The sequence below is a fragment of the Polypterus senegalus genome, chromosome 10 (genome assembly GCF_016835505.1).
Source record: "Polypterus senegalus isolate Bchr_013 chromosome 10, ASM1683550v1, whole genome shotgun sequence".
Taxonomy (NCBI): Eukaryota; Metazoa; Chordata; class Cladistia; order Polypteriformes; family Polypteridae; genus Polypterus; species Polypterus senegalus.
In genome coordinates this window covers 164,485,905-164,512,402 of record NC_053163.1, presented here as the reverse complement: position 1 = coordinate 164,512,402, position 26,498 = coordinate 164,485,905, and the positions used below count along the sequence as shown (strand labels likewise).

At 45.6% G+C, this 26,498-nt stretch overlaps 1 protein-coding gene across 6 annotated transcripts in view; it reads right to left on the bottom strand.

Annotated features, from left to right (window-relative positions):
• Positions 1-26,498, bottom strand: part of elavl4 (ELAV like neuron-specific RNA binding protein 4) — a 240,210-nt gene that overhangs the window by 51,693 nt on the left and 162,019 nt on the right. For all 6 annotated transcript variants that reach the window (XM_039767262.1, XM_039767256.1, XM_039767257.1 and 3 more), the window contains one exon: positions 381-484. In XM_039767262.1, coding sequence (XP_039623196.1) covers positions 381-484 — 104 coding nt within the window. The remainder of the gene's footprint in view (positions 1-380; positions 485-26,498) is intronic.

Genomic DNA, 26,498 nt, shown 5'->3' with positions numbered 1-26,498 from the left:
ATCCAGAATACGTTGGGCATTACTGTGTCTGAGGTTTAGGGCTGAGTGGCGCCCCCTGATGGTTACACCATTTAAAATTAAATTGACAACAGTGTCAAATGTGCATAAAGTGAAGGGGTCTGAAGACGTTCTGAATCCCCTGTATGTGTCTACAGCCAAGCAGGCCTTCCACTGGCTAATCCGTTGTCTGCTAAATTAAGAAATGCGAATGTAACAGTAGCAGCGCCTCACTCTGTCACGCTTGTCAGACTTTAATCTTTATACTAAAGCTTCTTAAAACATAATTCACAGGTGAGAGCTGAGGTGTGAACTCAACCTCTGAGCCAGTGCAGGATTTAAAAAAATGAAATTCTGATACTCTTTTTGTTCTGAGCTCCTACCTTAATAGTTTTGGTTTGAAGTCGGAGTCCATTTAATGTGTTGATGGCTTTCTCCGCATCCTTTGGATCGATGTAGTTCACAAAGCCATATCCCAAACTTTGCCCTGCAAATAGAGAACATAAAAAAAATCCAAATTAACTTCCCTTTGTATGCCAGTCTTTGTGATTCGCACTCATGTGCAGCCCTCTGATCTCCACCTTTCTGTCTTTTTTCTTATTGGCCTTGTTCCTCACCCTTTAGATAGAACAAATGTGCAGGAAGCAGGCTACGGGGGAGACAGAACACCAAATCGCATGACGCAATCTCCCAGCCCCACACAGTAACCAGTGTGACAACAGGCAGGCCAGTCTCATCTCCACAGCCACAGAATGCCATCTGAAAAAGACAGGGTCTGGGTGGCGGCATGTGGTGGTCCACGTCTTTCTGCATTAATGGTGCCCTGGTACCATGTGGACCTGACGCTGACTGGTCCTTTCTTCTCTTTGACCCGTAGAACACAATGGCCATTTTTTCCTAAAACTATTTGAAATGTTGATTTGTTGGACCACAAAACACGACTCCGCTCTACGAGTTTCCACGTCAGGTAAGACCGAGCCCGGAGACGTTGGCGCCGCTTCTGGACAGGGCTGACGTGCGGCTTTGGCTTAGCATTGTAAAGGCTTAATGTGAATCGGTGGATGCGGTGCTAGTGCTGAATTGGTACTAAAATGTTGACTTTGGCATCAACGCCACCCTTTGGAGAAAAGTCCTCCCAACCCACCACCCCCACTTCAACCTCCTCAGGTATGCTGCCGTTCGCCGTTACATTTTGCAGCACGTTGACGGGGTGTCCTCCATTGAGTCTTCAGTACATCACAAGCTGGGGGCTTCATGTGGCCCCCTGGAGTATCAGGTATGTCGGAGAGCAGAAGAAAAAAGAGCTGAGTCTTTTAAAACGAACGGTTTGTTCTGGTACTGAAAGCTCCAAACAGCTGGTGTGCCGCATCATTTAAAAAAAAATCTGTACTTTTTCAGAACCCCATGTCGTCAATGGAGAGGAATACACAAGTCCAAATGAAATGTTGGGGTGCCAATTGGGTCACCCCGTTTAGTGAAACAAGAAGTTCAAAGAAAACAACAGGTGCACGATGGCGCAAAACAGAACAAAAATGGCGTCTGCTTTTAGCTGAAGTGATAAGACTCTGAAGAGGTTCATGTTGGGGCTCCATCTGGTGGGTTGCTTGTCCCCTTCCGGGAGTGTCCTGCTCCTATTGTCCCAGAACCAGAAGGGCCATCATTGCGCGTCTTCTTGGAGGTGTGGGTAGGAAAAGAGACCAGATGGTCAGCAACAGTGCCCCCTCGTGTTTAACCTCTGATGAGCGTGCATGACACAGTATACCACATAACCGTATGCAGTGACAAAGGTCACGTCACAACATCAATTACAGACACATGATGGTTTTTAAGACAGTGACATCTGAGGGATCGGAGATCACACATCTTCACAAGTGGCTTTACAAATCGAGATTTGTCGGGACACTCTGAACTTCTGTATTATGTTGTGCGCTATAGAGGGTGAAATGCCCAAAATCCTTCCGATTTGTCCTTGGGGAATGCCATTTTATTCACCAACACATCTGTTGGCAAACTCGTGGGCCTCAACCCATCCTGGCTCTTGAAGGCCCAGGCCTTTTTTCTTTTGGAGGCTCCCTATGTACAGTAGAAGGACACGACTGCCTCGCCTGTATCACATCTCCTTGTTATTTCAAATTGCCACATCTTTATTTAAAGGTCCTAAACTACTGATGTCCCAACATTTTCAGAACGTGCTGCAGGCATATCTTCAGAAAACAATTTGGTTGATGAGGTGAAGCGTGAACTTCCTTGTCTTTATACAGACAAGGTCTGAAAACAAGTCAAAGTGAATGTACAAATCCCTCCTTTTGGTCTTTATTTGCATCTTCCATACTATCCCAACTTTTTTGGATGTTTTTGGGTGGAGTACTCCCTGCACAGATGAATAACTGCTTCACCGATGCCTTGTAAGTAATAAGGGGTCTGTTAAGGTCTTATTATTTAACAGCACATGATAATCAAATGAATTACAGGTACCACAATATGTTTAGCAAAGCTGGGGGTCTCACAAGAACGAATTTGGGAATCCCAGTGTATTCAGATATGCAAGGCGGATTGAGACCCACAAATTGAGGTGGGGGTCTTGTGTGACAGCGCAGGATGTTGCTGTTGGCGCCTCCCGCCGTGTCAAACAGCGACTCTTCTCGTCAGCTCATCCTCTGTTCATCAGAGCCCCCCCCCATCCGCCTGTACGACTTTCCATGTTGTCAGATTCCTCATGACTTATTTACGGCGCGCGCTTGTTCTATGGGAGGCTGGGACTGAGAACCGGGACAAGTTAACGCTGTAATTTTCAATCAGTAACACGAACCTAACACTTTGAAATCATGTCCAAATTTTTCATTCTGTTCTGTAATCTGTCCAAATCAGTTGCTGCGTGCAGATTATGCGCACGGGGTGGAGCAGGAATTCGCTCATCAGAAAATCGGGATGTGTGACTAGTAATTAGCTCTCGTTATTTGATGAAACACTGAGGCGAATGGCTCCGTCAGCGCATCAAATGGCGACGAGAAGAAATAATAACGTCGATCCACTTTATGAAGACAACTGACATTTGAGGAAAACTTTCTTGGCTGCAATTAGGCTTGGAGCTGCTTTGATTATACAGTAGCTTTCTCTTCTTCTGAAAACACTCCTGCTTGACAGACAATGTAAACCTTTAAATGGGAATTGGATATTATTTTATAACAGCCTGTATGTTGGCTTTTTTTTTTTTTGATGCTTTGGTCTTTCTCTGAACATAAAGCAATAATGGGTCCCCTGCAACCACCACTGACACCAGGCGATCAGTTACAATAAAAAGGAACACGCCAAACTCACAGGCATCTTTAAGCATTTGCACTCTGCGTTTTGGGGTTGTCAGCCTTCCCATCTTTCTCTCTGCTGTCCCAGCTCCCCAGACAACAGTGGGCACCTTTTATTTATTAAAACATCTCCATTACCACCCGAATGTGTGACTTGGATTAGGGGTCCATAGGGCCGTCTCTATTTCATGTATCCCCGACATCAGAATTTGCGTAATCATTTTGCCTGGACAAGTCTCTCCCTGCTGCGTTTCCTCACTCATTGCTTAGTTTCTGGCTGTTTAATTAAACTCTTAAACAATGGCTGAGTCATCTGCTGCTTGGAGAGCCGGCAGTAGGCTGGGGGCTCAGCCCTTACTCCTTGCGTTCACCTTATGTCAGGAGTGGGCTCGAGCCCACCTCCTTTAATCTGCTGCTGTGTAACATTAAACAGGATCACAGCAACGTCTACTCTACCTCCATTTTAAACGCTGGCTATTCAAATCGTTCTTTATGCGACTTTCAGTTCATTCAAAATGCTGCTGAACAAATCATTACCAGAACTAGAAAGTACAAACGCACAACTCCTGTCCTGACGTCCTCACGCTGGCTTCCAGTTAAGTTTGGGGCAGATTTCAAAACCCTCCTTTTAACTTAGAAAGACGGATGAGGCCCTGCTTACTTATTACTACTTGCAATGCAAACCGGATCTCAAGATGCCGGCCTCTTAAGATTCCAGGGATTCGCTAAATAACAGTGGGAGTTCGAGCTTTTAGTTACAGGGTCCCATAGCCACGGAATGACCTGCCTGCTCATACAAAAGACTCCCTTTCAGTCACAGATTCTTTAAATCAGTGAGTGCTGGGTGGTCTCCTGGTCTCGGAATCCTTGCAGGTTTTTTTTTTTTTCCCCAGCCCTCTGGAGTTTTTTTTTTCTGTCCTCCTGGCCATCAGACCTTACTTTGGAATAATCTTATTTTTATATTTTTCTTTCTTCATCTTGTAAAGCACTTTGAGCTACATCATTTGTATGAAAACATGCTCTAGAAATAAATGTTGTTGCTGCTGTACTTGTAGCGTAGCCCAAAATCCACACAAGAAGTCTCTCAACAGGCTTTCACAGGCCCTGTTTTTTGACAGCCCCCCCAGTCTCGACTCCCTAAGAAGACAAGGAAAAGGTGAAGACTGATGACTTTAGTCTGGTACACCCTGAATAGAGCTGCTGATTAGCCGTGCAGACTGCATCTCTGTTTGTTAGTCATTTGTACAGAAACAGAAGTACACAACTAGCTGCCATACTACCTGCCCTTCAGTATGGCTCACCCACCTGAAGCTAAGCCTGTTTGAGCCTGGCCAGTACTTGGATGGGAGACCACCTAGGAAAAGCTTGGGATGCGGATGGCAGAAGTGTTAGTGAGGCCAGCAGGGGGCACTTGCTCTTTGGTCTGAGTGTGGATTCTACAGCCCCAGTGCAGGGACGGACACACTGTGCTATAAACAAGGAGATGTCCTTCAAACTGAGGTTCTGACTCGCTGTGGTTATCAAAGATCCCGGGGCATCCTTCCTAAGGAGTGTGGTGTATCCTGATGTGCCCACCACAGTCTTGTCATTCTGGCCCCCTAATCATTCCCTGTCTATAATTGGCTATATCTGTCAATCCATCACCACCTAATAGCTAATGTGTTGTGAGTGTATTGGTGCAAAAACGACTGCCGTCACAGTATCCAGGTGGATGCTGCTGCACATTACTGGTGGTTAAAGTGGCTCCCCTCTCACTAAAATTAGCGCAGCCCTCCTCAGTAATATTCTGACAGGACTGGGAGAAAAGGCAAAGTCAAAGACAGAAACGGTGCCAAAGTAAAAAATTTCAAGAGCACAAGTCGAAAGCCAAATCTGCTAAATGTGGATTTGTGACCAAGAAAGGGTCTCACATTTTCAGGAGTCAAACGCATCACCCATGGGGCAGCAGCCTGGTGTTGACGGCGATGGCACCTTTTCACAGGCTGTACTCATTTTTGCTGTAATTGCTGAAATCTTTAATGCAGTTTCTCCAAGAAACGCCTCCGCAGCCCCACACTTTTGGGCTTAGCTGTTCCGATGTTCTTCTCGCACGGCACATCGCACTCCTTGGAGACGTTCTTAGGTAAGCGATAGCCTACAGATTGCACGTCACACTACAAATAGGCCGGCGCCTCACAGTTTGTATATGAAGGCCTCGATGCTAACAGACGTTACACAAATCAAACTTTCACCTCCTGGTGCCATCATGCAGCAGCAGCAGCAGACTGGCTCACCCAAGGTCCAGATGCTAGAGGGCACCAGGATATTTAAGGGGTTAAGGAGCTGAATAAATCTACAGATACAAGCGCTAATTAAAAGATCATACAAGACTGCAGAAAAATAACAAAAAAAAAAAAAACAAATTATCACATAACACTCACAGATTAGAACGTGAGGCGAGTCTGCTGTTCACATCCGCTACCGTAGGTGTTATGGTCCTCTCTTGGCTTCAAGTTTAGAATCCTTCCTTTACTTCTTTTTTTGATAATGTGATTCCATCCTTTATTTCTTGTCTAATTACATATTCTATTCCTGATTTACTTTCAATGTGTGTAATCTTGTATTTTATGGGCGGGGCCAGCAACACATCACCACTAAGGCACCGCCCCCAGGCTTTAAAGAGACTCTGACCTTTGGTGGAGTGTTGGATCTTCTGCGTGACTATTGACTCGTTCCTTTGGATTGTCTGGTTTCGTCGACTGTTTATGCTCCTGTGTTGGGACTTCGTTGCTTTAGGAATTCATTACTAGCATCTCCTTTAGCCTCTTTTTTGCTAAAAACACCCAACATCCTTTTATAAAGTACTTTGTTTTGGATTTGTCTTACACATCCAGGCTTTTTTTTACAGTTTTCCCCTCCTTAGTATGGTAATTTTATATTTTTGGACATTTCAAAACACTCCTTGTCAGGGCCTACTGCAGTTGGCCACTTTCCCAGGGTCAGTCTCTCCTGGGTGAGACTTATTTTCAGACTGGGCCTCAGCTGGGTTACAGGCTTGTACTTTTGCTTCTGTTTTGGAGACCTCACACCACTTTGGCCATCTTGTGTGCTGCACATGTAACACCCGTCCCTGATCCCCAATGATGAGGGAACTCTGCTGAATTTGCTTTGTCTTACGATTGGTGAAGATATTAGAATGTTTGGGAATTTTGGTGAACTTGGTGAAAAGCACTGAAATCAGTGGAGAAAATGAAAGAGTTGTGGGTGGATTTGAATGGCGCTGTGGTCTTTTAAATGTCCCAGAGGGCCAAGGAAGGGTGTGCCAATTACGCTGGACTGATTATTACAATGTGACCAGAGCTGTGAGGCTCACTGATGGAGGTTCTTGCAAGAGCAACTTGGCAAAGCCACAAATTACAAACCTAAGTAAGTCAAGGTGAGCAGCCGGGCACCAACAGACGGCTTTACAGACCTATGTGTTCAGAAGAAGAGGCAATCAGATATTGAAGTGGGTGGTGAGGATATCCCCCGTTAAAAACAAACATAGCCACTCTTTCTCCTTCTGAGTCCTTAATCTCTCTCGGGGGTCTCCTGAGCTCCTAGCACATGACTAACACACACCCACTGAGCCTGTGATGCAAGGGGTCAGCGTTAAACACTTGGGGGGGACTGTCCCTGTTACTACACGATCTGCGCTATATTTTATAAAGGAGTATTGTGACAAAGAAGACGGGGATTGAACCCTAAGAAAAAGGTGTAATATGTCAGTGACAAGGGAGGAAGTAGTAAAAACCAGAACCGGGTAATTAATTAACAGAATAATATTATACACAAATTTAAAATGATACACTCAAGATAATACAGTCGCTGCTTAAAAAGACTAAGAAACAATAATCAGGAGTGCACACTTCATTGTGAATTTTGAATAATCGGCCTGACTAAACAAATTTGTATTTGAACCACAATCTAAAACCTGAAAGGGCGTCTGAATCTCGTGCCTCCGTAGGACACTTACTCCATTAATGAGGCGCTTTATAGCCAGCTGTGGCTTTTTTTATTCTGGGGACTACAATGCATCCTGACCCTTGTAATCAAATTGTAAGGAATTAAACAGTCACTCAAATATCGGACTGTGCAGTAATATCTGATTGTGGACAGGATTTAATTTTTGGATTTTTTCTGTTCCTGCGTTTTTTTGGAAACTTTATAAAATCCAATTTTTTTTATAAAGCTTCATTTTGGACTTGTCTCTCAATTCAAAGGTTTATTTACGGTTTTCCTTTCCCTTGAGGGGTATTTTGATACATTCTGGACATCTTAAAAGCATTTTCCCTATTGCTGGGGCTTGGACAGGTAGAGTTGGGGTCAGGCTACCAAGGGCAAGGCCTATGGAAAGTTCTGGTATGGTTTAGTGTTGTTTTTCAGAGGCCTCACGCCCTTTTGCCATTTCTAAGTGCTCCAAGGACAAGCATGGTGCACAGTTCTAAAGTGGCATATTGTGTGAGTGTGCCCCGAGATGGACTGGCACCCCATGCAATGCTGGTCCCCACTTTATGACCAATACCATCAGGACTGGTACCCGTTCCTAATGACCATAAACAGGAATTGTCCAAAACTTTGCAAATGTTAGACTAGGAAAACCTAAAGAACCTTTTTTTTTTATTATTTAACGATTGCCGTGCCTAATGCTGCCATTATACAGATTGACAAACTGAATGCATACCTGAGTTTAATATAGGGGGGGGCTCCTCTCCCCCCACTCCAATATCTAAGCGCCCCTCTTCTGAACATATAAATCTGTGAAACTGTCTATGAGTGCCTGGCTGCTCACCTTTGTAATGCGGGCTTTGCTGAGCTGCGCTTGAGAGACCCTCTATCACCGAGCCTCAAGGGGGCAGTACTGCAATGGAGAAGCTTCTTCAGACCGACCGAATCCCCAGGATTACGCAGAATGTTCATCATCGGTCGACTTCTTCGTATTGGGATCCTTCTCAGCCATTGTGTCAGACGGTGTCCCAACAATCAGCTCATGAGGTCGAGTGATCTTCTCTCCACGCAGAGCCGGCTAAGTGATCCTCATCCACTGCTCAGATGTCATCTGTCTTGAACATTCTCCAAACTGACAGGAAGAATTGGGAATGATCTTTTCAAATGAACATTTTAAAGTGCTGTTTCTGAAAAACTATCAATGGATGCTTTTCCATTTCTTTCTTGTTTAACAGCACAGCTCACAGCTCTGAATTTCAATAACAATAAAGATGTAAAAGTGGCTAACAGTCATCCCCCTCGATGTGGCTGCTTGGTGTTTCCTCCTTTCATAACACATGCTGGTGGCTTAGTGCCTGGTGGAGTGACTTTTTTTTTTTAAAGTGGATGTAACGCCCTTGAAGTCCAAGTTTGTCTTTTTGGTTCTGCTGTTGCAGGTGGGGTGCAGTAACTTGGCCCGACAGGCAGGGGGTGTTCAGTAGACACTCACTATTAGAGGACATAAAGGCTACAGTTCAGTTTCTTTTGTGTCCGTAAGGTAGTACATGGGATTCTGGAAGTACTCGGATCCCTTCACTATCTGCATGCGCTATTGTGTTGTACTTTTAAATAGATATATTTGCCTTGATTAACCCTGAACCTCTCGCTCCTGACATTTGCTTTTGGGTCGAGTCTGGGAGGGGCATCAGTGGGGCCCGCCAGCAGGAATGCCCCTTTCCACCAGCCAAATCCAAGCCCCTGCCACTCACCCAGCCAGCCTGCTCTGTTTCTGAAAATATTAATTTAATAATATTTCAGGCATGCATTGTGCACGGTGTGGGTATACAACTGGATGACCTGACATGCAGATGATGTGGCACCAGCAACATGAAATTTTTCATAGATGTTTCGGATATTGTTCGCTGTGGTCCAGACCTGGTGTCTATAGATGCCCAGTTTGATCAGATAGTTTGAAAATGTGACATTAAAAGTTTTTGTTGGCCATCACTATTTATCTTGATTTTCAGAAGGCATTTAATAAGGTGGGCATCAAACTAAATGAACTTTTAAAACCTTTGTCCCTGTTGTGGGGGCCTGGGCAGGTGGAGCTTAGGGTAGGCTAACCAGGGTGAGGCCTATGGAAAGCTCTGATCTGCTTTATTATTTTTTCAGAGGCCTCACACCTTTTGGCCTGGGAGTTCAGGGTGTGGTGTGTAGGTGAGTGCAGATTTGGACAAAAACAGAAGAAGCAGTGGATTATGGGGAGAGGAACCTTATCAAAATTGGCTGATGTTAAGAGTGGTGTCCAACAGGGGTCACTGCTATTTTTAATAAATGTAAATATAAAGAACAAGCTGCTTAAGTTTGCAGATGATACCAAGCCAAGTGGACTGGCAGATAGTCTGGAATGAGTTGAATCATCCCAGGACTTGGACAGCAGACAGGCTTGGGCAGCTTTGTGAAAAATGGAATTTAATGTCAGTAAATATAAAGAATCACACTTAAACAACAAAAACATTATGTTTGAATACGCAATGGGAGGTCTGAAAACCGAAAGGGACACCTTATGAGAAGGATTTAGGAGTTGTAGTGGACTCATCATCATCAACTTCCAGACAGTGTGCAGAAGTCATTAAGAAGGGCTAACAGAATGTCAGGTTATATAGCGCCTTGACGTGTGGAGTACAAGTCACAGGAGGACATGCTGAGGCTTTATAACACACTGGTGAAGCCTCATTTGGAGTCAGTCCTGGTCTCCATGAAGAGCAACTGGGCTAATTCAGGGTTACAGGGGATGAGTTCGGAGGAAAGATGGACTACAAGAGCTGAGCCTTTACTGTTTAAGCAAATGGAGATGAAGAGGAGACCTGACTGAAGAGTTTCAAATTGTGAAGGGAGTTTAGTCCAGTGGATCGAGACGGTGACTTGAAAACGAGCTCTTCAAGAACACGGGGACACAGTTGGGAGCTTGTGAAGGGTAAATTTCACACAAACATTAGGATGTTTTTATTCACATAGAGAAGCACAGACACTTGGAATAAGTGACCAAGTTGTGTGGCAGACAGCAGGACTTTAGGGACCTGCAAAACTCGACTCGATTTTATGATTTATTTTCGTCTTTGAATAATTTGTTTTCATATTTACTTGTCTTCTGTTATGCTCATAGCTGCATATTTTCCCTTTTCAATTTGTTGAGTTTTGTGGGTGGAGCCCCCACACCCGTGTTAAGTTTGTGATTCCTAATCCTGTAATGGCAGTCTGTGGTGTAGCACACCTATTCACACGGGTCCAACTTAACATAGACAGCCAACCTGAAACAAGCGTCACACTGGAGAGCCAGAGAAAGAGCATGTAAACTCCAGGGGGATGGAGTGGCTGCAGCATAGTGGTGTTAACCTGCCAAATGAGCCCCCCACGCAGGCAAAGTTCATGACGCAGTCCGACTGACAAGTCAGCGCCGCTCTAATTTCAGGATGTTCTTCTCATTGCTAAGAATAGCAGTGGACCCCTCATGGAGCTGCCTGATGCTATAAAAGTCTAAAGAGTAATAAGGAAGGTGTAACACACAGTTCTCTACCTGCTGTCATCTTGAAGCCCGGGGGTGTAAATTCCTTTTTTATGTGGTTTTTTTCATTTTTAATTCTAGTCGATTACATTTTTATTGTTACTCTCATGCATGTTTACTTTTTATATAAACTTGTAGTCTTTATCAATTGTATTACTTAGTTTCTATGTGGGAGATTTTGTTCCACTGTGTTCCTTGTATTTTGTGGGTGGTTCCCCAAGAGGCGGGGCCACCTGTCAATCTCTGCTGATGGGCTGCTCTCAGCCCTGTAAAGGCTCATGGGAAGTGCAGTCCTATGTGGGGCATGATCTGCGCTTGCTGGTGGTGAGTCCTCTTGTTTTCTGTTTGTTTTCTTGATTGGATTTCTGGATTTTTTTGACCCTTTGGATTGTGAGTTTTATATCTGCTTGTTCTTGGAGTGTCAATTTTAGGCAGCCCCTTTTATGCCTTTCTAATTTTGGAGTTTTTTTTTTTTTTTGTTATTCAGAGCATTTGTGAAGAAATCTTTTATTTATGAAGATTCCTTGTTTGCCCGTTTCCTGTCCTAGCCAAGGTCATCCCTTTTCTAGCTGGTCATTTTCAATATAACAATAATATATTTTATCTATATTTTCCCACGCTCAAGGGACATTTAAGAATTTAATTTTGGACTATTTTGGCTCCAGTGTCAGACGAGTCTTGGTGGATCTTTGTGTGCAGACCGGTGGAGATTCCAGCCATTTCAGATCCTGATGTCATATTTCATATTTCTGTGTCTCTTTGATCTTCCTGTTTGTGTTAAAATTTCTATGTATCTTCATTTATGTTCTGTGTGTGGTTTCCCACCTACTCATCACCACAAGGAACCGCCCCCCCCTGCCTACTAAAGGCTGAGGAAAGCCCACAGTCCTTTGCGGTTCATTGTTTGGCGAGTCACTCGAGTGTTTATCTTGGGCTTTTGTGGTTTATTGGATTTTTGTGCCTTTTGCTCGGCTTTTGACTTTGTGCGCTGGAACTTGTTTGCTTCTCGGTTGACTTGAACTCCTTTTGCGCTCTTTTGAGCATCCTCGTGTCATTGAGCATTTTTTGTTTCAATAAATCTTCAACTTATAAAGCCCCTTTTTGTTACCCCTTGTGTTACTAGCCTGGGTATGAAGCCCCCCTCCAGTCCCCCCCACCCCACTGTTTACAAGGCATTTTAGGAGCTCTCCAGTTTAGTTTAGCGCACACTCCCAACACCACCGGTGGCCTGCACGTTGGTATCTGCAGCATCCTGGCGCGGCCTCGGGAGCCTCCATGTATTTCACAGTGCGCAGCACTGTTCTCTTCCTGCAACATTCAGATCTGTCGCGAGTGTCAGCCTGTTCTCCTTTAACTACCTAATGGTCCCAGTGGCCCCCCTCTTCCTTACATGCTCAGTAACGGCTCGCTTCCCCAGGCACACGGAGATCTAGGACAGTCGGCAGCGGCAGCATTTCCATGAGGGGATTCCGCCCACTGGCAGTCGGCCCCCACACTGGCACTCCCGTTTTCCACCAGAGGAATGCCAGGCAGCCTGCCGCCCACTCACCAGCGCCACACAGCTCCCAACATCGATGTACAAGTTGAGTAAGCGGGCGCGCACACACACACACATACATACATACGAGCGGCTCCCTTCAAGAAAACAGCTCCTGGAATTAATTACCCTTTTCCTTGCTCTTGAGTGTCTCAGCAGGCTTCTTCAATAACAACGGTAATACAAAATAAAAAAAAAAGTAAAGGAAGAAAACAAAAAGGAGAAAACGGCTCTCAGCACTACGAACCTTCCCCTTATTATATCCCTTTCTGCGTAAACTCGAGTGGGCAGAAAGCAAAACAGCACAGACTGTGGGCAAACACAGGCAGGCGGTCTTGGCAAGCAGTGTCAAAACAATTGGTAAGGCTCCAGTTTAAACAACACAAACAGTTCCAGCCTCCATTTCAGCTCCCTGAATAAGCGCCAAAGATACGGCGCCTTTGCTGTTGGAGAAGTGGGGGGGGTGTGAAATAAAAAAAAAAGTGCCTGCCGCCACACACTTCACACCCTGAGTGCCACACACTCGGGTCTTCTGTTGGGAGAGAAGCTGCTTGGCTGACTGCAAAGGAGTTATGGCTGGGAACAGCTGATGTTTACCGCTAGAAACGAGAAAAATGGCACAAAGCTAAAAATAAATAAAGCAAAGTATGACAGTCTACACACGCCAGCGAGCGTCGCCTGCTTCTGATGGATTTACATACCAGGTGGGCGGAGAACAAAAAGCAAAAGAGACGGGCAAGGAACCCACCAGAGCAATAAGCACACCCCTGAAATGCAAATGGACACAGAAAAGGTCCAGAGCTTCCTGTGTGGCGAGTCACATGTCCTCCCTCGTATAGATGTGATCAAGATGGCCGGGTCTGTGAAGCCTGTGCCAGATGGTGGCAGCACCCACAAAGCAAGGCACAACAGTTGCACTCAAGTAAAGCTCATCTCGTCTTTCCAACACCCCAACTCTGCGCAGATCAGCTCAACCTTAGGGTGCTGATCGATGATGACCAGCTGACCGTGTTGCAGATTCACCTTTGATAAAATCCACAAGACCAGAGTGTATCTGACAGTGTGTGCAGCATAACACCTGGTCCCACCTTTGGACCTGTCACTCTCTGCTGGCACGAGTACTGGTGCATGTTACCACCACTGCTGCAGATGATTCAAAATGTAGTGCTAAACAGCAAAGGTGGGCACACGTGTGGCTCCCCGTAGAGGCACAAGTGAAATCAAATCCTTGATATCTGCCTAAAGAGTAGTCAGTGGGTCAGTGGATGTGGAGACACTCGTGAGCCCCTGTGCTGCTTCTCGACCACTCTGGTCTGCTGATGAATGGCACCTGGTGTGGCATCAACTCTCAGTCCAGACTCTCTTTTCATGTGTAACTCCTAGCTAATGGAATGAGCTGGCCACCTCCACCTGAACTGCTGACTCCCTCCCTGTAAACGTACAGGACACTGTGAAATGGTCACTTACATGTTCAAACAGCATGCGATATGTTGGCACTTTCTGTTAGACAAGAGGATAGGAAGACGTCAAGCCATGATATTTACTAAACCTGCTTAATCCAGACCAGGGTGGTCACGGGGAGGCTGGAGCCTCAGGTGGACCATCTTAGGGTGAACACACACACACTAAACACCTTTGGGTGTTTGAGGAGATGCCCATGCAGAAACTGGGAGAACATACAAACTGCACACTGGAAGGACATGAGCCCTGGTCTCTCCATCCCACACCACTGTGCCGCCGCTGCCATTAATACATGAAAACGTCATTCATTTCATGGACGAGTGCAGGTGGCTTTTCACTGCTATGCTGGACTTTTCATGAGGATGCAACCAAACCCACCACTGGCCAACAAGGCCCGTGAAGTGACGGCTGCTCTAATGCTGGATTCAAATATCAATTCAGGTTTTTTTAAAACTATAAACATACAGTGGATATAAAATATCTACACAGCCCTGCCAAAACTGTAGATTTTGTGCAATAAAAAATGAAACGAAAAGAAATCCTGTCAGAATGTATTCCACATTTACTTCAAAATTAGAACCTGTACAAAGAAGGTGGAAACAAATCTGAAACACTTTAGGGGAAAAAAAATCCTCCAAAAATGCGCTTGTGTGAGTGAGGCTCATCTCGGTTTCATGTTGGCAGGGTGTGCATCTCTCAAATGTTAATCAGCAATAATTCAGTCAGCTATGGCGGCAGCCTGGACGAGTGACGCCTGCTCATTGAGTCAGCTGGAAGGCCGTCCTTCGCTTGTTGACAAGTAACACCCGCCACTAACAGGAGAACCTGAGGAAACATTCGGAATCAGGGACAGAAGTGAAATGTCTGCGGAGACCTGACTGCCGTTTTTGGTGGGTTACAGCAGATCCTGCTGTTCTTTGTGTGAGTGGGACCACTGTCATCACAAAGAGAGGCCCAAACGCACCTCAGGAAAGACTGGTGTGGTGAAGAGTCTGCCTGTCAAGCCTCCTTTGCACATCAAATGTGGGCTTTACCAACAACTGATAGAGCAATGGATACAACACAAGTGGGATTGGTGTACCTGAGAAGTGAGGTCCCTGGAAGCAGGTCCTCAGATCAGAGAGGCGTTCTGTCAGGATCAGGGTTGAAGTTTAGTGTCTTATGGCCTTTTCCTCTATTAGAAGCCATTTTGTGTAACCTGTCAGTAGGGTTGCTTCCCACGTTTCCAGGGGTGCGGTCTCTAGGGTCGTGACCTCGTGTCGGCACAACAGGATAAAAGGTCAGCGTCTGCACCAAACTAAATGTGATCTGTGGAGATAAATCCTTCAAAACTTCAATACAAACTCACTCTTTGTTCTTGATATTTGTGTTTTGCTTGGTTGGTGACTTCATGCCCAGTTTTTGTCTCTTGGCCATTGTGTTTATTGCTTTGCGTCCTCCACCAACATAAACTATCGCCTATGGGGGAGGAGTGAAAGCTTTAGATTCGTCAAAAATGTTCACCTCTGGATCTCGATACTGAAAACATCGATATCTCCATGATGTGTGTGTGTTATAGTTTCTTGAGGACGGTCTAGAGCTAAAATGGCTGGATGGAAAAATACCAAATTCGAAACTTAAGCCTGCTATGAGACAATGATGTGCTGATACGTTTTTGAGCCAAATCGTGTCCGAGAAAGAGGCAGTTGGGGGGAAACCCTCAAATATCGTTATTCTGCAATTAATGAATTCTTCTCGTCAATTGCTATCGTACTGATCTGTTTTATGATCAGAAAGATCAGCGGTAAATGATGACTGAAATGTTCTAGAAGAGCTCAGGTAACTTGGTCTCTAGGGCCTACTGACCCTCACGTCCAAACTTTTTTTTTTTTTAATTTGTTTTGCCTTCTGCACAGATCTCCCAGTACGACTCAAAAGACAAGCAGCTTCCTGCCGAGCTGGGAGACGTTGAGAACTGAAGAAAAGCTGAATGAAGCTGAAGGGTGAGAGATCCTCAAGGGTCTGGCCAACCCATCAGTAAGGCTGTAAGCTATCCTGAAATAGCAAGTGATCGAACAATGGGGTGCAGTATGGCACTCGAGCGTCATTTCTTGGCTCTCATGTGGTGTGGTCGGTGATGAAGACCATGAGCGACTCCCTCGGACAGACAAAGCGACCGGCCTCTTCCCAGAGATGCAGTCCCTGCATTGTTGGATTGGAGGCCAGAGGTCCACATGACCCATCATCTGATTCTTCCATGTGAAGCCTGAAAACCATGAGGACTGATTGAGATCATTGATGTTGGGTAGAATGCCCAGTGGGGGCTTCACAGTCTCGTGGGCTCAGAACCCCTGCACATTTTGGTTTTTTTCTCCAGCGCTCCTGGCCATCGGACCTTAATGTATTCTTTGTTACTTAGCATTGCCTAATCTTACCAAATGCAGACGTCTAGAAACATCTTTGGAATCGGCACACAAAGTGCTCTCAGGCTCAGGTACTGTCACCCTCGGGACGATTTTGTTTTGTTTGGGTCAACCTGTTTTATGGCGGCACATGAGAATTCAAGGATTTTATTTCATTAGTCAGCAAGTGTCTAAGGCACTTCACATCATGAAATGCAAGAGTCAACGTAAAGAAAAATGACATAAAACAGAACAAGACGTAAAAATGTGTAATAAGTGAAATAAAAGGTGCAATTAAAAGGTAGCTCAAGTAAAACAGCTGCAAGTCCTGATCTGAACGCGTCCACGCTCTGCCGCGGCCTGACGCCGATTCAAAGTGAACTCCAAAGTTCAGGAGCACAGCATCTGAAGGCTGTAGTTTGGAATGACAAGTCGACGAGTGCCAGCGAAGTGAAGAGCGCCGCTTGGGCCTTAATGATTTATTGAAACGGAGATTCATTATGTAGTGATCCGCAAAGGTCAAAGGCAACAGTTTAAAATGAATACCATTCTCAACTGGACACCAATTCAGGTGGCAGAAAACTGGGATGCTTCTTGGTATGTGTAAAAAGTCACGCAACTGCGCGTTTGTACTGTTTGTTGAGTACATATGGATAGCTTTGGCAGACTCCTAAATAAGGCAATACGACTAATCAATGCGAGAAGGGATAAAAGAATCAATTAGTACCACTGCAGCAGCCAAATTAAGAGAAGGATGAATTTGTGCGAGCAGATGTACAGGTGGCCTTCATCTGTGCGTTCAGACAGCTCTGGGTCAAACACCACAGCCAGGTTATGTGAATTTCACTCTGTACTTGTCAGACTGGCTTGTCGTGCTTTTACCTGATCCTACCGATAATAGGACCTGAACCTGAGCTGCATCCACATTTAAAACTCATCTAAGAGTTCACTTCAGTGAAAGGCGCTCTATGCATGCAACTTCTTATTATTAGTATTATTATTCAGTGAAGCAATCCATCTAAAGGTATCCTTCGATTCATCACCTTATAAAGTTGGTAACATCATCACCTTAATTGTGGAATTGTAATCCTGCATTACTAATAACATTCTCTAAAAGTAGTACGAGAATAAATCAAAAATAAAGGCAATTTGAAAATGACGCTGTAACTGTCGCAATACAACATGTTCACAATGGCTTATGGGTAGTTTGAGCCTTCACAGAAAAGCTCTCTGCCGTTAGTCTCCTTGATCCCAAGGTCAAACAAACGTTGTTGAACAACGAGCTGTAGTGAGAGTTCAGTGGGCAGCTGGAGGGCAACCGGCTGCAATTCACCATGGCGGACTGGGCGAGGATCAAAAATAACCTCATATTCGTAATCGGAGACCTTGAAATTGTCTAAAATGATACCCTACATGCTTCGGTTTGAAATGTGGCTCTTTACAGGGTTGGGACCACCAATAAAGAATTAGATACAAGAAATAGGACCATATTCTGATTAACTCTCTTGAAATAGCATAAAATGGTTGAAGTGTGTCATTTTGAACCTTGGCTCTTCATGGACTAGTACCACTGCTAAAGAATCAAACATAAAAAATCCGATCATTTTCATAATCAGCAACCTCCAGCAACATAAAATGACACTCTGTGCACCTTCATTACTGAGCCACATTTTTTCGCCTCAAGTTCTATGAAAAGGAGTAACTTTGACCCCTTATATCCGATTAGGGGGTCAGTTGACGTGGCCTGCACAAGTCCTGGTCATTTCTACTGAAGACACTTTAGCATAAGGCACAAAGTCTAGTTTACACAAATAGGACCCCCAGACGCAACATCTCCAACAACCTGACATCAAGATATGTCCAACGGTATGTCACATGTGGGGGTTTCCTCATACCAGTCAGTCAGAAGGTTCCGGACCAAAAAAAAAAAAAAAGTGAAGTAATTTCTTTAAGTAATTCTTATAAACACAATAAAAGAAAAAATAGATGGTGGGTTTGAAACCAAAAATAAATAAATAAAATTGGAAGCCATGAATCACAAATGGGCAGCAGGCATCAATGACATCCTCTCAGGAAGATGCCTGCCAGGCTAAGGTGTACCACCAAGTCTGTGTGTTGGACTGATGGATTCCTGAGTGTGGATCGAGTGCTGAGCCCACCCTGCCTGGCACACTCATTGCATCTTAAGCCGGGCTCTACTCGGCATTGGGGCGTTTTAATTAAATAACATCAATTCTAATGGCTTCATCGCGTAGTTCAGCAATATTTTGGCAGACTCAAGCTGTACAGACTTCCTGCCAAATGTAGTGCATCCTTAAAAATATTCTCAGTGACACGGACACATCGGCAGGCTCGCAGCACAACTCGGATGTCAAGTTTTTAAACTGAAGGGGCAGACGGGCACATACTAGAAGAGTCTCCAGCGGTGCCCAGCCACTCCTATGCCAAATGTTGTACATTTTGATCAGGGGCCAATGAAGCCTATAGTGAGACACAAAAGCCTTTGGGGGGGAGACCACTGAAATTTAAGAAAGTGACCCCCAATGAGCTGACAATGGGACAGAGCCATTCATTACTGACCACGAGATTGAGGGGTTACACACCACAGGTGCCAGCCTTCTGGAAGTTTGGTTTAGCAGACCAGGAGTGTCCCCAAAATCAGCCACAGAGAATTCCAGGACTGCCTGCTCACATCCCACTTGGAGACCCCGAGAGCAACGGAGCAACAGACAGTGGTGGTGCAGGGAGGTGATAGATGTGACCGTGACGCATGGCTGTCTGTCAGTCCATTGGCAGTGTGTTAACAGTGGAGCCACGTACGGGTGGTGGAGGAGGAGGACGATTCTGCTTCTTCAAGCTGTACTTCTGAACCCGCTGGACATGTTTAACTCTCCAAAATGAAAGGCTCATGTGAGCAGCGGTTGGAGACGAGATGTTCATGGAAATCTCAAACACCTCTCAGGCAGTAAGCTAGTAGAATGAAATTCAGACCCCTGGGACTATCCGGCTTTGTAGTCAGTGAAGCCCCTGAATCCAATATGAGCAACTCGAATACAAATGCCTCACGCCAGTCAGACGTACACAAAATGAATGGGAAAGCCCCCCCCTGCCAAATCAAAGAAGGAACGGCAACCATGGGGGCTGAGCCCTGAACCGCCATGTGGAGTCCTTCAAAGGATTAATTAGATTTCTGCATTTAACGGGGCAACACTCTCCAGCATCCGTAACAGTGGAGGAGTCTCAATAAAGAGCTGCTGTGGTGTCCGTCCAGGTTCAAGCTCAGAGCAACAGAAAAACCACAACTGATTTCTCACAGCTTTCTAACTGAGGACCCACAGAGAAGAAAATGGGAGCCAAGCAATCGAAAATGCACAGGCTCATAGCTGGCACTTCAGATCTGGCGAGTTTACACCCGTGGCGTTCTTGAGGGGGCATCGGAGGGTTTAGGCCCTGATCATTCTTCAGGAATGTACACATCCATAAGCCCCTGATCTTTACCTTTTTTCTACTGGATTCTGCCCCTCACCATAGCATGAAAAGGCCAAGGTGGACACCAACTCTTTGGTTTTATGTATTGGATGGACCATCACAAAACTTCAAAGGGGGTCCAGCCCACCTGATTTTCAGTTGTTTTTCTAGCCAAGTATTCCAAAAAAAGAGGCCAGTTTACCTCAGATGTCATAGCTGGGAATGATGTCACCCCCAAGTTGACCGCGTGCCAGTAAAAAACCAATATGGACGCCTCCAGGTGCACTTTTGTGGTGCTTGTTTTTTCAGAATAAATACCACTCGGTAACAACACATTACTCAACATCGCAGTAACACGTCCACGGATAGACGCCGGACAGCAGTGTGCGTGCGACTCATTTAATGAGACCCAAATAAGCACACGTGCTAATAAACGGTGGAATACTACAGCTATCACTAAAGGGCGCAGCGTGCATCACCAGTTTGGATTGACGTCATCAGCCAATCCGTGACCTGACAGGCCAGCCCTGCGTTTCCAACGTGTGAGGGTCTTACATTTGAAATAGAACACAGCATCAGACCTCTGGTCTCCGCAAACCCCAGCGACGCTCCTAGTCTGCATGCGCCGAGCTGTTTGGTGTCCTGCTTATCATGGGGCTCATGTGACGGAGAACAGCACAGCAGGCTCCTTCTCAAGGGGACGAGACTATGCAATGACACCTGCTCCTGGTCCTGGTCAGCATATACAACTCAACACAAGTGAGCGAAGATTATAAGGAGATGTGATTGAAGTGTTTGTAATTCGTCCAGTGCATCGAGAACGAGATCATCAAGGGCACGAGACACAAGACTGTCATCCAGTCATTAGGAAGAGGACCACAGACACATGGAATAAGTGACCAAGTTGTGTGGTAGACAGGAGGACTTTAGGGACCCTCAGAACCCGACTTGTGTTATTCGGGAGGAGTTAAGTGGACAGGAGTGGTGGGCATTATTGGGCTGAATGGCCTCTTCTCGACCATTTAGCTTTTTTAAATAACAATTTGAAACCACATGTAATGTGGTATGTCCACGCATTTCACAGCAGAACCTCGACAAGCACACAATATGAAGATAAATGGAGTCACATAGGCAAGCTGCGGGAGCTCTGAAACAGAAGGTATGAGGAAGGGATCACAGTGTTCCATCATCCTCATTTTCCTCGGAGCAGAAGTTGAATTTCGAGAAGAAAAGGGATGCGACTTTCGACCACAGGACCTACATTAGAAGAGATGCAACTGGAAGCCAAACGTGATTGTGGGCCCTGCTCACACCGAGGGTGTCACTTTTGGTGGATGAGCAAAATATCAAGAAGTGTAAAGAGTGGACCACCGGCCCAATCCTGCACTTATTTAAATATCCAAATTAAAAGGGGCTCAGCCTAATGAACCGCTGACGATGTTTCCGATTGGCTCCCACAATGGTCGCTGGGTAAAAAGATCAGATGCAATTTATCTGCAGTCAAGTGACAACATAAGTACAGGCGGCTCACCAGAGCCAACAATACGTCTGCCTTCTGGCTTTCAATCCCCCCATGTCTGTCTGTCTGTCCGTCCGTCCGTCCGTCCGTCTCAGAGATGATTTTATTAATGCGTTTTCGAGTTGATCTTGCGAATTCCTCAGGCTGGCTCCTGTATGCCGTGACTTTCTCCCACCCCTGTTCAGCTGTGACATTACTCATTTCTAATTTTGGGTTTCTCACCTTCTTTATTCTGCACGTGTTAAATTGCAGATCTTTTACATTTTTTTTACCTGTTTGAAAGGACATTTATCTCACTTCTTTGATGCTCTCAGTGCCACAAATGAAAAAGCAGCACATGGGCAGGACGACAAGCACGCCAGGCCGGTGACTGCACACAAGTGTCATTTATACTGATCAACCAAATGACAAAACAACACCAACAACAAGCTGCTCTCATCTTGTGCACCGAGAAAGGGGGTTCATCTGATAAAATCTGTTGCTGCTGAATCTGTCTCTGAGCTGGCAGCATAATTTGCTTTCTAATTTACAGAAACACCCTCTGCTCAGAGCGTTTGCCAAGTTTCAAGGGGAAAAAAAAATAAATAAATATTGTGAGAAAAAACGGAGCATGTGTCTCCAAAAATAAATCTGTTTTCATCTTTAGCACATCAGAGCCTCACACTTACCTACTATCGGCTCGTCACTTCCATCTTTGAGCTCGTCTGCCTGTCCGTTTGTGCTGGCTGGCTGTCTGTCTGGCCAGGCGGAGGTCCGGACTTTGGGCTGCAGGTCGCCGGAGCACAGTCGTCACCCAGGCGATCACATGTGGCGCGGCTCAGCGTTCTGTGCATTCACAACAGGGCGGGGTCCTACAACACAGGGCCCATCAGAGCTCGTATTTCTTGCCCCATTTTGTATTTTGTTTTGTTGCATATGTTAAACAGGACTCGTTTCTCAGTTCACCGATGGTGCAATCTGCACGCTGGAGCGTCCATCCTGCAATGAATTCACAGTCACCAATCGGCAAACTGAGGGGGTACTCAGCCACATGCCCAATCCATCAATATGACTACACATCTTGATTTACTTTACTAATCCCTGAGGGGAAATTGTCTTTATACGTGACTTTTGGGAGTGCAGGGTCAGCCATCGTGCAGCAGGTTCAGGTGAAGGGCTTTGCTCAGAGGGCCCAACTGAGAGGGATTCCTTCTGACAGTAACGGAATTTGAACCGGAAAATTTCCAGATACCAGCACAGATCCATAGCCTTAGAGCCACCACCTCGCCTTCCACCTTCCTTGTGCGTGTTTAACAAAGGCCTTCAGAGAGAATTTAAAATTTTTGAAACACTCAGACAACAACAAACTGATATGCCATAGACATGGAGGACGCCAAGTTATTAATAAGCACGTTAATCCCAAAAAAAAACTCTATAAAGACGTCGAAAAGAGTAAGTGTGGCAGGTAAGCCAGCACTTGAAGTGGGCACACTTTGTGCCAGCATACAGCTCTTTGCAAATCCTTCAGCCAGTTATCAGTGACAGGTTTGATTGGCTGTGGCATCCTTTCATGTGGCCAATCAGAATAAAGGGTGCCATTAACAAATGTGAAAGAAGGAAGTCAGAACGAGTTTCCTGTCAGTAAATCGATTTAAAACAGATTATTCCTGTGCCTCTCAATCCTGTGTTTGGCGAGACAAGTCGGAAAATGCAACTCCTAGCAGCGCCACCCTGACTGTGCCTTCTGGCAACTTGTGTGTTTCTCGGCTCCTTCATCAGCGAGTCAGAGAAGCGGGGCTGTTGTGACTCATCTCACTTTGGGCCCCGCGCTGCTCATTTTATCTTTTTCTCTATTTCTTAAACTTTACAACAATGGGAGTCAACTACAACAAGTAGAACCCGTTCATTTGCCCAACTAATGATCAGTGCTCAGACACAAATGATACGCTGGCATCGTCGTCTATACAATCCTCGAGACGGATTCTGCAGTTTGTTTTTTTATTTTTAAGGCTCCAGAAGTCTTTGAGCCGCACAGACTTGTGAACTTAAAAGCTCTTTGCATGATTTCTGCTGACTGTACGCGAATCAGGACTTGCTGTGTGAAGGACGGTGTCATCGTTGGATGGCACTAAGTGTGGTGGGCAGGACAAAGCAGGAGAACAAGTGAGCTAACAGACTCGCATCTCTGCAATTCACCTGTCTTTGCAGAAGCAGCGGGCAGTTTCAGGCTCATCAAAGTTGTTTGCTCTTAATATAAAGTGTTATAATTAAACCACTCTCGGAGCAGCCATTTTTAACACATGTGCTAGATGACCTGGGCTCCTAGTCACACCTTCATTTTATATGTAACCCCCACTATGAGTTGTACTTGACAATAGTTTGCCCACCCCTGCTCAAGAAAATCAACTGAGTGACAAGAAAAAAAAAAGCAAAATATCACAGCACGGTGACAGAGTGATCAGTTACTTCAAGCTTCGCAAACTGTATGCCACCAGCAAGACTGGGTACGGCGGGAAGGTCAGTGTGCCAGCCAGCCAGAGAGTCACATGGCCACCGCACTACGTCAGCCCCATCACCACTACTAAGTTTTCTTTTAAAAACGCAGACTTGTTTTCCTCAGCACTAAACTCTCTCCTGGGCCGCTTACTTCTGAAAACGGCGGCTCAGTGTCGCGGTTAGGATGGGTGAAATCACAGAGTTATAACAGTGCAGACCCTAATTGTGCTCTGATTGGTTTGTGCTTATTATGTAGCCCTTCCCTAATTGGATTTTGCTCATTATAACATCTCATTCGTGGAAGAAAACCGCATTCCAACAGAGCAGACACGGAGGAGTTAGACGTTCAGGCTCGATGGCCTCCTTCGACTTACCGTTCTTCCCGTAGTGTTCTGAATAAGCAGTAGAGTGTGCATCTGAGGATCTCCTCCTAAACTCTATCAAGGTTTGTAATAACCTGCTGAGATGGGAGAGGGCGCCATCGCTAACGGCAACAAGAAGGTGCCCAGTGAGGGCACTTGACTCCCCTCCTTCCGGTCCACTGGCTATAAGAACCTGAGACTCCTGGTGCTCTGAGCTCACTTTTAAATTCCAAACACTTGTTTGTTTCCTTTTGTGAAATATTACAACAATATCTTGTCTTTGGCCCCTGAGCCCGGGCAAACTTGCCAAGGTGGCATTTTCTTTCATTGTTATTGTACTGTTATTAAACGTGCCATTCCTGCACTTGGCCACACAGGACAACTGAACCGAGTGTCAATAAAGCATTCAAGTTCTGCTCAACCCAAATGAATTCAGCTGCCTTTGTGTGTCCTGCTTTGGACACTGAGATGGCAGTGGAGAGGATAAGGCTAATCATGGCGGGACAATGAGGACCCTTATAAATCTACGTTAGCGTGACACCAGTTACAGACCCAGAGAGTCCAAGAATGGAGAATCCTCCAGAAACACAACGAGTGTTCATAGAGAACTGAAAACAGAAGATGATTGCTTGTTCAAAGAGTATGGAGTGAACAGTGAAGAAAGGCATTCTGGGTTGTTAGTGGTGACGGCTTTGTACATAAATGAGAGTTACAATGAATCAACTTCAGAATCACGGGCAGCTGAAGCCTCTGCCAGCAGCATCAGGTGTTAGAGAGTGAAGCAGCACTGGGCAGGGTGCCAGTCATACAGGCCCCTCCATTAGATCTCCCAATTAATAATAAAACAACCATTTCAGCAAGAAAACACGCATACAAGGGAAGAACATACGTGTGACGCCGACGCTGCACCTGTGAGGTAGCACTTGTGAGCACCACTGCCACCACCCTACTGGCCTCGTGAAGTAACACCTCAGAACATCTTGAAAAGGCAGCCCCTAACTTACTGCACTGTTATTGTCCTTCAGACATCTCTTTGTACTTCACTTCATCCTCCTCCTCCTCCCAGAAGTACCATTTGGCAGAAATGGCGGCTGACCTTGACAGGCATTGGAAGCAACAGGGTGTTAATTGCGCATGAAGACAGTCGGAAGCTTCTACAAATCATTGCAAATGGTGCATGGGGACAATACGGTCGACTGCAGCACAGTCGGCTGGCATTGAAATGGAACATTTGGGAGACGTGGACTTGCTGATCTCGATGGCGGTCCACAGCCACCACAAACAGAGGCCAGCATGTCTCCTAATCTAAAGATTAAGAGATTTCTTTTGCTGTTTGGAACCTTCCAGCTTTCTTACTGTGATGATGTGGAATTCAGGTGCATAGCTGACTGGCCTCATCGCCTCCCATAAAGCCACCTGATTATGAAGGACACAGCTGGTGACACGGGATGGCCTCACACGTGAGCTGAAAAACTGGACGCTAAAACCAAGCAAACGGCTCCATAATGCAGTAAATTTTCAAAAGCGAGTAAAATTTCGCATAACTCAGTATGCGGTTGGCCCGCCCTATCTGCTCATTTGCCATCCATGGCTTTGACCCAAAAAAAATCCAGAATGTTCTCTAAAAAGAAGCCACTAACCCACTAAATACGCACCAGAAACAACAGGAGCAGGTGGATGCTGCGGAGGCACGACCGACCCAAACCCAGCCAACCATCAGTCCCTCTGTGTCGGCCCTCATGTTCGTTTCGTCTTAATGCTGAACATGCATGGGGGTTTGTCCTGGAACCAGATAACTGTGGATAAGGGGGGCCGACCTGCATTTTAAGGGGTGGCAGCACATGCATGTCTTGGTGCAGCTAGACAGAGGCTACCAGCTGAGATCCATGCAGAGGAGGGCAGACCCTGTAGCCCCCCATCTACATCTGGACGTCTGTCTTGAACTTCCTCAAATATTCCTGTAAGAATGAACTAACTGGATTTTATCAAAATAACAAGAGGATGTGCTGTGATGTCGGTCTGCCATTGCTTTGTTATCTTGAGGTGCCCTCATCATGCAGTGTCCATAAACAGTGTCACCCCCTTGGACATTTTCTTGTTATAAAGCATTGAATCCCAGTGGATCTCATTTGGCTTTCTGGCCAGAAAGACTCTTTCATGTCAAAGTGATCACCGACCTCCGCAGAGTGCTCTAAAGCAACAACAAATATAAAACGCACAATAGCTAAGCTCATACTGTACATGTTCAGCCCAGAGGCCTCTCTCTATCAGCTCTGCCTGCTGCCCCCCTTCAAAGCTGCTCAGGCTCTGTCAAGTGTCATGGTGGTCCTGAGTGAACAGGCTTTGTCAAGTCCAGCCACAAATTCTTAATCTGCGCTCTGACTTGACCACTCTAAGGCATTCATGGAAGCCATTGCTGGATAGCTTTGGCCTTGTGTCTCACTCGTCTTCTCCCAAGGTGCAGGGTTCTTGCCGACTTCATCAGG